Here is a 12340-nt window from a genome sequence, read left to right on the forward strand (position 1 = left end):
TGAGGGTGGTAAAACACTGGAACAGGTTGCCCAGAGAGGTAGTGGAGGCCCCATCCCTGGAAGCATTCAAGGCCAGGTTGGACGGGGCTCTGAGCAACCTGATCTAGTTAGCGGTGTCCCTGCTCACTGCAGGGGGGTTGAACTAGATGACCTCTAGGGGTCCCTTCCAACCCAAAACATTCTACGATTCTAAGATGCACACAAGAGTTTATGAAGCACCTTACAAAGGTTTCTCCATATTTTTCAAGAAGGAAAAGAAATATTAGACAAAATACTCCCAGGAATTTGCAGCATATCTGTGTCAGAAGCATCACACACTCATGTCACCAAACACAACTCCAAGTGCACTAATACAAGGGGATGCGCACCGTTGCCATTCACCGGGAAGAGCTGGTAACGCTCGCCCCCCTCCCCACTGAGCATCCCTTTCGCCCCCACATGGGCGCACTCACACCCTACACCTCTCCCGCTTCTTCCCCCTGCAGAGTGACCCCCGTCCAGCCCTGAGGCTGAAAGTTACTGTGCCCGACAAACTCTGGGGATGGGATTCTTTCTATTTGAGATACAATTATTCCTTTGAAAGGCTGGATTGATGTTAAGTGTTCAGTTTCAGCTTTCCCAACACTCTACAGATTGGGTATTTTTGAACTGAGACGATGCATGTGACCCAACACTATCCATCAGCCCAGAAGACTGGACTCCAGTTCAACCATCTCTATCTTTATATCGCTCTTCCTTATTACTTACCAAGGAATGCACAACAGAGACACACAGACAGACATCCACACAGCTACCACCAACTAAATTGCATACTCCTAGAGAACAAATCTGGGACAATAAACCGTTCCCAGGACTCGTGGTCAGACACCAGTTACACAAACCAGTCAGACAAGCCGGGGGGCCGATACAGGGGCAAAGGGGGAGGCGTAACGGGCTGCTGTTGAGGAGCTGCTCCTTTACGCAGTACAGTTACACAGGGCTTTAGTTAGGGATAGCAAAAAAGCAATTGGCATTTCTAATGGATGTCTTCTGTGTCTCCTATTATATTGTATTAGCTTTGTAAGATGATTTTCTTAATTAGACTTGGAAGAGGGAGCTATATCACCAAACACCTGACAGAAAAAGCTACCATTACACAGACATCTTTATCTGTTTACAGTGAAATTACAAAGAGCTTAAAACCCACAAAAACATGCCTGTATTTGCATGAAGGTAAGTTAAAAGGCTGCTTTTTTTACCAATCAACTTTAAACAAGTAACCTAATCTCTTCTACAAGCCTACAGCTACACCACAATTTCCTGAGCTTCTGCAAGTTTTACAGAAACTGTCACTTTTTAGGAAAAAAAAGTTTAGTGTCACAGGCTATATTTAAACTATCATCTATATACGGCTTAGATAATTGTCATGCCTGTATTATGAACTAATCACTATTTCAGTGACAGAGGGGGAAAAAAAAACCCCAACAACATTTGGCCCACAAATGTGCAATTGTTCAGATGATGCACCCCGAGGTGGCAACTAAAAACTTTTGAGCCTTTGAACCCTTGGAGAGGATGCAGTTCTGCCACTGGAGTTCAGCAGATACTGCTAACGAAATAACCCTCACCCAGAAAAGTCGGTAGAATTTTGAAATGGTCAAACTGCTGCTTAAAACCTCAGACAGCTGAGAATAAATTTAATTTAATTAAACATTAATTACTTAAGCTAACTTGAGATTCATACTTTAAAGCATCTATGCTTACCTATAATAATAAAGCAGCTTTAAAAAAAAAAAACAAAAAAACCCACCACAAACTGTTCTGCTATTCTGCTAGCACAAGAAAACTTTAGTTTTACAAGAAATCTGCAAAAGTAAATGTAACAATATAAAAGACGCCTTTATCACTCAAACAATGTATATGCGCAGAATGGCAAGAAAGTTATGTATGACATCTTAGATTTACAAAAAGACCATGTGCAAACCAGAAAACTCTTTGAGTTTCATTGGAAGTTGAAGCGTTACCAAAGCTGGTCTGTAAAATTTGAAAGCAACTCAGTGAAAATATTCTTACCACAATCATTTCCGATGGCTCTAAAACAATGCATTCACAGCCACGCCTGAAGCTTCCTGCCGAACGCTTGCCAAAACTGAAGAACAAAAACACTTCAATCAGAACAAAAGTCAGAGCTATAACACAATCCATAAGCATATTTACATCTTCTCCAGATATTGTAAAGCATCAAAAAAAAATGTACATACCTCTGCACAATACAAGTTTCACGCATACGTCCTTTGGCAAGTAACTGATACCCAAGGACACCAAGAGCTGTGTATTTTGTATTTACATAGTTTACTGAGAGTATTTGCTAAAGAATTCTATTAACACTAAAACAAGTGTCAGTCAAGTGCTGTCTACTGAAGATGCATGGTTGATTCTGAACTACATTACAGAGTTTGATCTAGTATCTTCTGACATTACAGTATTAAGTTACTGCCGCTATCTGCATTTCTACAAAGAAAGCTAACTAGCATACCAAGGAAAAGATGAAAAGACTTATCAACTTCAATTAGTTTGTCTTTACTTAAAATAAATTAATAAAACAAGGATGCTGAACTTGAGAGTATTCCCAAATTGAACAGATGAGGACAAAAGGTTGTTCTGCCTTTCATGACACATTCCCACCTTAGTGCAATAATTAAGCAGGATACTATTTTGCTTCCTGGAGAATAAAATAGAAAGCTATCTTAGTTTCAGGTTCTGAAGTGTATTAAATGAACATGTGTGTCTGCAGGCTTAACTGCCAAGAATCCTCGAAATGCCATGGCCAAGGTGGAGTGCAGAGAAGCAGTACATAATTCAGTGAAACACAAGCCCTTTATGGTTAGCTCCTTAATCATACGCCGTCAGAGTGGCAGAAAAGACAACCAGCTGAAGTTTGTTTCTGGCGCGTGTACTTCGCCTTCCGTGTAGTTCATATTTTAAGGCTGCCAGGTCAACGCCAGACCTTTCCTGTCACGGAGGGGAAGGCAGGACAGATGACAAAATGGCTGGAACTCCAAGACCTCTTGTAGCCTGCGGTAACAAACCTGCCCTAAAATTTACCAAGAACCAATATAACTGTTGAGCCTTTCTTCAACCTGGCACTGTGCAACAGGCATGGGAAATCTTCCCACCTGAAGCTCACAGAGCAACAGCTATTAAATAAGTTCATGAAAAACAAACCAGACTCAGTAAGATTGTAAAATCTGAATTTTAACCCATCTTGTAATGCACAGTCACCATGATGTGCTTAAGCTACGATGTTTGTGAACAGTAACTTTTTAAAGCTTTCTTTCATAACAAGCAAACTGAAGAAGTTCCTATACCATTTGGAACAGTATATCTAGCCAGTTTATATCTATTCCCCTGTCCCGTCTGGCAATTAGTAGAAATGAACAATTTAACTTGCTACCCCAAAGGCTAATCTCTTGACAACAGCACGTTTACCGCTCAAAAAGAAGGCAGTCAGATATTGAAAAGAAATGCCAGCTGTGCTTATTCATCAAAATAATAATCGCATTTAATGGTACATGGGACTTCTACAATAGAAAAAAAATTCCAGAATACTAAGCCTCTTGAAAAGAAACATTCAATAAAGAAGTCTCTCGACAAAATGCGTATATTCCTAGAGGCACACACATGCTTCCTCCTATAGTCCAGCAACAAAGCACAGGGCGCTTTACCCTACAATGTCATCTTGAATTTTATACAGTTTGAACTACTCTTAAGGATATCAGAAAATGAAGCCATTATCTTGATTCATTAGACTGCTGCAAAAGTGACAAACTTCTTTTCCTGGTCATTAACCTGATCCACACACACAGTTTTTCCTTAAAAAAACAACAATGCAAAAATGGTGATTAGGAAGTCAGCTTATTTGGTATTCTAACTGAGAACAAACACAGAAATATTCCTTTTCCTCTTGCAGATCCTTATCCCCCTCTTTGTAACCATTGGGTTTTGTCTAGAATACACTATTGCTGTGTTTTGCCAGCCCACTTTCTCACCTCACAGCAAACACAAATTTCAACAGAAAAAGCATATACACTTTTCCACCCCACCGTTTCTTCTTCCTCTATTGCTGTCTGTAAGCATCAACTTTAAACTTCTGCCCGTTGCTAATCACTGCTGACATCCCAAAGTTTCAAGCTTTAACAAACACCGTAAAAAGAAAGAGCCGTGTTTTGGACATGCTTTTGTTCTTGAATATCTTATTTGGATTTTACCCTTCAGCCCAAGGGAACAGGTAGTCAACATATTAAGACACAAGGCATGCATTGAATTACTATAAAGAAAATTCTTGATTTCTGTTCCCAGGAACTCACTGGTTCTCACCAGCAAATAACCACCACATCATCGCTGTACTGCTTGGATTCCTCTGACAGCACAAAATTTATCAGAGCAGACAGTGCCTCACACGTATATATTATCTTTGACCAAAGATCACAAGGCACTTTAGGCTGCAAACAAACTCTGTAATCTTTGTGAAGTATTGTAGGCAAGAAGACAAGTAAATCAAGGCAGAAGAAACTTAAATGACCTTTCAAGCGTTGCAGTTCTCTTCTCAGATACGCCACACCAGCTAAACCTCCTGACTTCCAATCTGCTGATGAAAATTCATCATCAGTGTCCACCTGGACAGTTCAGAAATGTCAAACTCTGACTGTGGTCGTACATCCATCACAGCGTTGCACACTTTCTGTTGCAGAATCACGCTTTGATACCTGCACACAGTCACACAAATACCTGCTGACATGCAACTTTGAGAAGCAACTGGGATCTTGGGGCACCACCAGTCCCACTGTTTCAATTCAGAAGACTGATATCAAAGTCAGTAAGTCTTATCAGAATTAATTTCTCACAGCTTTGAACAAGAGCAAAAAGCAAAGACCAACGAAAAAGGGCTTTGGTGATGCTTTTCACCACCCAAAATCCCTAGCTGCAGTAACCAACCACTAGGAAGACGAAGCCACCAAACAAGCTTGACTTTATTGAAAATAAGTTACTTTAAACATTAGGAAGCACTAAGAAGCAGCAAATGCCCAACACATAATACATTGTTTACTGAGCTGATCAAAAAGCCCATGCTGTAAAGCCTTTTATAAAATACCAGGAGAAGAGCTTCGTACAAGGGACCACAAGCTGGCATGCAAGCTGGCTTGAGGGCTCCTAGGTATCACAAAGAAACAGTAGCAGCAAATAAAGTTTTAGTGGTAGGGTTGACAGATTATCTTCATGATTCCAGCCCTATTTCAGTAACTTCTGCTAGACACTGTTCTTTCCAAATTTTGATGCTAGACCAGACTTAGCATAGAAAGTGGGTTTGACTACCCAGATTCATCGCAAACTACGCAGCCTACATGAGCACTGGCTAGCTACAGTAAAATGCAGAAAGCCTTTATTAACCAATTTCAGTGGACCAGGAATTTGACAAATTTCTTCCATCCCTTACACCATAGTGTGAAATAAGCCTGTGGATATATGACTTCACTAGGGAGCTTAAGGTTAAACCACACTTTTGGGTTTAACACGCAGTAGGGAATTTTACATAATATACAACTCACATTTGGTTGTACCATATTATTCCTTAATAATTTCAGTCAAAATTGTCTTATTACATAAAGATGAAATCTTCTCTCCTACCTAAGCCTTACTAATTTCAGTTCCTAAAAATAGCAACTATTAAGTCAAGTGATGCACTTGAGAGAATCTCAGCTTTGCAACTATTTTCCCCTAAGTCAGGGATGTGCATGAGAGAATTTCACCAAAGGAAGCTCAGGCAGTTTAAAGTTATCTTTGCGACAGCGGCTGTCAATATGGGATGTAGAGGTTATAACAGTGATTTAGACAGCCATAAGGCTGCCTGGTTAGGATATTGCTGCCTCACCTAAATTCCCCAAAGAACCTTGTTTTTGCAGCAGTTTTTCCAACACTTTTTTTCCTGCTGCCACATAACCTCTGACTTGAGGTTCCCCAAGTATTAAACTTCACCAATGCTCTCCTCAGTACCTGTCCTAGAGGCAATTTCACTTCTGGAGTCCTTTTCTATCAGTTTCTTCTATTCCCCATAAAGCTAGTGAATGCATGATGTGAATACAAATCTTCTTTTAAAAAACCTTATAGATCTACAAAACAATTTTATTTGCAGGAATCCACTTTACAGTAGCAATTTTGAAAGTGCATCATAAAAAAAAGTAACTGTTAAAGGTTAAATATGCCCCCCAAGCAACTGCTCCCTAACTATACTATTCTCTCAAGCAATCAACAGAGAGTCCAATTCCCTGCTCGACTATGCAAAAGCATTACTTCCAAATAAATTCATTAGCACAAAAAACCACCCCACTTTTGGTCACTGTGTGTATTAAAAGCAGGTATTTTAATCCATATCAGTAATTTGCAACTTCATTTCCATTCTAATGCATTCTAAAATTGAGTTTACACTGACTGTACATGACAGTTCCCTTCTCCAAAAATGTACCTTATTGCATATGTATCTCATCTTCTAACTCGTTATACTCAAAACATACACAGATGGCTAAAGAACAGATATATTACCATTTACAACACACTGGTTAATAGAAGACAAGTTTTAAGTGAAAGCTAAGGGCTTCCATTTTATACTTGCAGTTTTCATTAAAAAAACCTTTACAACTATAGAAATGCAATTAGCGCAGTGGCTAACAAACAGCGACATGAAAATAATTTAAGACCGCTATCTGTATTTCTTCCCCTTCAAATTTATTAGATTTACTAATAAACCAAAACAACAAAATGCCTCCATTAACTGGAACATCTACAGATACAAGCAACACATTAATTTTTATGAGCACTTACGTGTCGAGACAGCCAAAAACTTCCAGGTATCGAGGGCGATTCGTTCTACCCTTTCCACTATCATCATGACACTGGAGGACAGAGCCGTTTTCTCCAGATGTGACCCATCCATTTCCCCAGGTCCCCAGACATACTCACACACGCACACAGATGCTCTTTTCAAAGCTCGCAGGAAAGGCGGCAGCTACCGAGAAGGGAACATTTCCTATCAGCATTCAGTCCTGTCCCCTTGCCCGGGGCCTCCACATTCCTGATTTCGCATCAGCCCAGCTCCCAAATGGAAAGTTATTTCTCAGCACTGGAATGTAAACGCATTCATCAAAAGCGACGCGGAATCTGAAGAAAACTCCACTGACGATGAACGCCAAGAAAAGGTTTTTCAGTGAGAAGCCCTTTCCTTCCTTCCTCTTAAAGATCAAAGATTGCTCACAGAAAACCCAATTACACTAGTGACCACAATTTTTCAAAAGGACTTGTTTCTCCTCCTACCACGTAACCTTAACCTTTATTTTTTTGATATTCACCACCTTGCACTAGCTTAAAGTAATAATTAATTCAGGTATGAATTACAAGCCTTAGTGAAACTACATCTAAGTCTCACAAAGAAAGCTCTACAACGTACGGTCACCTATATTGTACACATTCTTCAGCACATTTTGAAGTGCTATTGTTCAAATATAAAAACTATGAACTATTGTTACAGTTTTATGTATTTGCAAATGCAGTATTTGGAATGAAGCTGCTGATTTAGTCTATTTAATTGGCATTTCCTTTAAGTCAAAAAGCACACTCCCTTTAGACATGTTCTAGGGCATGGAAGAACACAAGTAACACATTTTCTGGTTTCTCAAGTTCTTAGAATTTTCTATGGTACATCTATGCAAGCAAATAAATTCCATATAAATTTTGCTTTTTTAAAATAGATGTTCCACTGCAACTAGAAGTGTAATGAATGATTATTGAAATGATTTATGCCAAAACTCTAGCAATCAGATATTCAAAACCTTTCTTTTGAAGTTTTTAAATGGGATGTACAAAAAAGTCTATGTCTTAAGATCACTCCTGTGCAATATTTGCCAATACAGAACATCTAAATATAAGTAAATGTTTTCCCTCCCCCACCATCCCTGAAATTAATCCTTTTCTCTTCTAGACTGTACCTAAATCTGTAAGCACATGGCTTGAGTTGAGTTCAGTTTCCCAAGCTTTTAACATGTCACGATAAAAAACAGATCTTAAGTCACATAAACCCAATACCTCCAAAATCTTTCTGCAAAAAATTGCATTGTTGACATCTACATTTAGGGCAATCACAGCAAACTACCAACATTAAGTACAGAGGTATAGCGTTAATCATATTTGGAATTTGAAGTTACATAACGCAAAGAGTCTCCATGTGCTTTTGGGAAGCACCCACCCTGCAAATGCTATTAGTGCCATCGCTATTTACATTCAAACGCTTTCTATGAGGTTTCCCATCCTCCCTCTACCCTTCACTTCTCCAACTCCGAGCGCAGAGAAGCCACCGTTCCTCTGGCCAGGTCACTTGCTGCACGTCCCGCCTGCACGTGTTGCATGGCACTGCTTCCTCATACCAACATCATGACCTCATACCAGCATCATGACCTCAGCCGCGACCAGCAGCTGCTTGCCATCACTGCATCCATTATGCTCTGATGATACAGAAGCAAACATGAGCAGAATGTCTGGTCTCTGACAAATCCCAGTCAAATCTTTATGCAATCATCTACATTTAACTTGCAACAGCGCCAAAAAGCATTAGAATTAGTTCTAAAGCAAACCAGTCACACTGAATTCCTGAATGAAATGTTGTAGAGCGGTAGTTATTTGAAGTAGAGGTGGAAAAAATGAGGACTATTTTCTATCTGGCCCTTAGGGAGATAGTAAGGGATTCAGTCACGTTCCTCCTCCTGTATCTTTTTTTATTAAAAACCACCACGTTTCATTTTGGTATGTCCAGATGAGAATTAAAACATCAGCCCCTGTTAATGGCTTATTCTAACCAAGCTAGATTTCACATGAATGTGCTGTGAAACCCAGACTGTTCCTCCACTCAACTCGCCCTTGCCAGGGATGAAAAAAAAGAAAGTTACAATTTGGAAGTGTGTAATACACGCACAAGCCATCCCTAGAGGAAAGCTTAAGTGTTCTGATGAAAACTAAATTTGGCATGGCCTGTTTCTGACCCCTCAGAAAAAAAAGACAGAGCCCGTCATGCATGCAGAGCAGCTCTAACGTGAAGAGCCCTCTGCTGGGGGTGATGCAAGGAGGGAAAGCAGCAGCGGGTTTCCCCACGCTTAAAGCTGCACCCTGGGAACTATGAAAGCAAGGGTCTGTCAACTAAAAGACAGAGGATGGTTAGCATATAATTTGATCTTCTGTAGAGTATGGGCTGACTTTTCTGATTCTCATTTGAATTAGTGCCTGTCTTTTCAAAAAGTAAGCAAGTACATGAGTGAATCCCCAAGCTGCTCTTTGACTTGCGTTAAATATTATTCTTAATTAAAACCTGGCAGTCATCTACATATCAAAATAATCAAGATTTTTTTTTATCTTCTTTAATTCTCACAACGCTATTACATTTATAGCACTTTTTTCAGCAAGAGAAGTAGCTGCCTTACAGAAATGCTTTTCAGCTGAAAGGAAAACTGAGCTGCTAGCAACTGGAATACGAGTGGCAGAGGCCTCTGCAGACCTGTCACTGTTTGCAAATCCTGGAGACATGAGCTCACTACATAGCACGGATAAGGGTGATTAGACTTATCCAGTGTCATATGATAGCTTAGATGTTTACAGTCTCTGATACAACAGCTCATGTGTCAGGGGAGGGACTCGCAACATCACAGCTAAGTACGTGCCACTTAAAATAATACTTTGCGGGGTGTTTTGCAAGAGGAAAAAGCCTGAAACATCACCGCAGCTCCTTTGCTGCCTGGGGGGGGGGGAAGAGGGATCACGGTGTCAAGGGCAATAACCCCGATGCTGCAGCAGGAAATGCTGCAGCAGGAGGGTGTAAAGCAGGCCAGACCGAGAACGCCAATGACTAATCAGTCCATGTGAAGGACACCAAAATTATAGGATAAGCACCTTCAGAGTATATTAATGCTTTCAATAATTCGCGCTAAAAATGTGTGAAAGTTCATTTGAACTCCAGCTGAAAGCTTTAGTAAGCTTCTTCAGTATTTTGAACACGTTTAATTAGCATCCTTACAGATGACAGGCTCTAGCGCTGTACCTACGTAATACTCATAGGGACTTCTTGATTTCTTATGCAAATACAACCCAGATCAGAGGTTGCATTAATCTGGTCATTTATAGATGACTACTGAAAGCACTTCAAAAGAAGTTGCAGAAAACCCACAGTGGATAATTTGAAATTAGCTAGCTTCTGGAGGTTTGCTTCCAGAGAAAGTCCCTTCAGCCAACCCCGGAAACGTATGCCTTATGATCTTGACATAGTTTTTCGTTTAATACAGATGACTGTTTTGAAAAATGTGGGTTTTAAAATTTTACCTAGTTACAAGACTTAGTATGCTAGCAAGTTTGACTAGTTTAGGTTAAAAAAAAAAAATTAGTAGTTTCAAATTTGTTGCTTTTCACTTTAGCTTTTTATAACTTTACCTTAAAACTAAAGTCAAGCTGGAAAAAGGTTAAAAAAAAACCAATCTGAAAAAGTTTTGTAAAGAATAATTGTTTTGCACATTTACTGCAAATGATGCTCAGGGCTTTTATAGGAGCAGGTGATGCTGAATACTTTTCAGACTAGAATACCACTTAGGGTTTTTTATGACCCTTTCATATCTACTAAACAAGAGAAATGTGTTTCTGAAGCTTTCCTGTGAAATTTCAAGATCTGTGTTTTTAAGCTCTATACACAAATACATAGATAAAAAAAGTGGAAACACAGCAGTAGTGGCAACAACAAAATTTACCTTGTTGCAGCAGTTCAACTTTGCAGTGCCTCTTGTACAGAAAGCTAGAAGGCAGCTACCGCACCAGAACAGCTGACAGAAAAGATTTTTATTTGGAAAAAATCACCCTCATTTTATTTTTAAATTAGAAGTTCTCATATTATTTTATCTTGGAATACATTCAAAGATGAAAGCTTTTTTCCTAACCTACTTTTTTATTATTCCTTTTTAAAAAAAAAATATTTTAATAAACGGTTTGAATAAAGACAGCTTTGCTTATGCTTCATCTTAATGACGTCTGTGTTGCCATGGAGATTACCATGACATCACAAGATCTACATAATGGTCTCAAAGAATGAGAAGTAGTAGGAAAACATTACTTAAGAGGAAAGACCTTGTCTGAGCACAGTTTGGCTTATTAACATTCATGACATTCATTAAAACAGAGGAGTATTTTTCCAACCTCATACAAAGCCTTTAGATGCTAGATCCTAAATGAAGACTGGTTTTTACCTTGAAAACCATACAGTAAGCTTTTCTAAGTCCCCTATAGACTTTCATAATTAAAGTATTAGAAATTGCCACCTTCTTAAAAAACTGAAAAAAAAAAAATTGGTAACTTGACATGTCATCTAGGATTTTAGTAGTAAAATAAAACCATACATATTGACATTTTCCACCCCCACTTATACGCCTAACTCATTCAATACAACCAATCCATTCATGTGGAGGGCTAGAGGCATGACCTCAAGAACATGTTTCCATCAACCTTATTAGTACAATGCAGATGTACGCAAGTTATCTTTGTAATAAGTGCCCTATAACTGTAAACGAATAAAATAAAATCAGTGAAGTACTACTGACAATTTTGTTCTAGCTATTTAAATTATCATTTGAAAATAAATTATCCCTCACTTAGCATGTCATACTATGTCTAGTGTCCCTGGATTTATTTTGCAGAAACATTTGAAAATTTTAGCGTCACCTGAAAGAAAATTCTCAGGCATTTTGAAGTCTTCTACAGTATGGAATGACATTTTGTTAAAAACATTATTTGTAAAAGAATTATAGTAGCAAAGTCATGCTAATAATCAAAAAAATACTTTTGATTCCTTCCACCGTTCTACAGTCCTGCAAATACCTAAGTAAAAGTCATTACTTCAGCTTATCAAAATTGCCCTTCACAAAAGATAAGTCTATAGAAGTTTAAATCACCCAAGTTCCATGTGAGGCAAAGAAAAGGCTCTTCCCCACATATACCCCAAACCTAAAGGCAGGGACAGCCATCCCATTACACATTTATATTGGACTTCCCTCAAAAGTTTTCTTGGACATTTTGTAAATATATATATATATATATATATCTATTTCAAAAAAGACTTCTAAGTCTTGCACTTGTAAGCACAGAATGGACTAAGGTACTTCTTGACTTTTCTATAGCGCACACAAATTTTGGTGAGCATGATCTTCCACTCTGTATATTCTTCTTTTAAATATAATTGTTCAGCAGTAATAAATCATCTCCAATTTCAAGGTTTAAAATGGACTGCTCT

General features: G+C 38.8%; 1 protein-coding gene across 2 annotated transcripts in view; it reads right to left on the reverse strand.

Moving 5' to 3' along the window:
* Positions 1-12340, reverse strand: part of RAPGEF2 (Rap guanine nucleotide exchange factor 2) — a 127181-nt gene that overhangs the window by 87143 nt on the left and 27698 nt on the right. For both annotated transcript variants that reach the window (XM_035892043.1, XM_035892042.1), the window contains exon 4: positions 2053-2128. In XM_035892043.1, coding sequence (XP_035747936.1) covers positions 2053-2128 — 76 coding nt within the window. The remainder of the gene's footprint in view (positions 1-2052; positions 2129-12340) is intronic.

The sequence above is a fragment of the Egretta garzetta genome, unplaced genomic scaffold, assembly GCF_000687185.1.
Source record: "Egretta garzetta isolate BGI_Z169 unplaced genomic scaffold, ASM68718v1 scaffold114, whole genome shotgun sequence".
Lineage (NCBI taxonomy): Eukaryota > Metazoa > Chordata > Aves > Pelecaniformes > Ardeidae > Egretta > Egretta garzetta.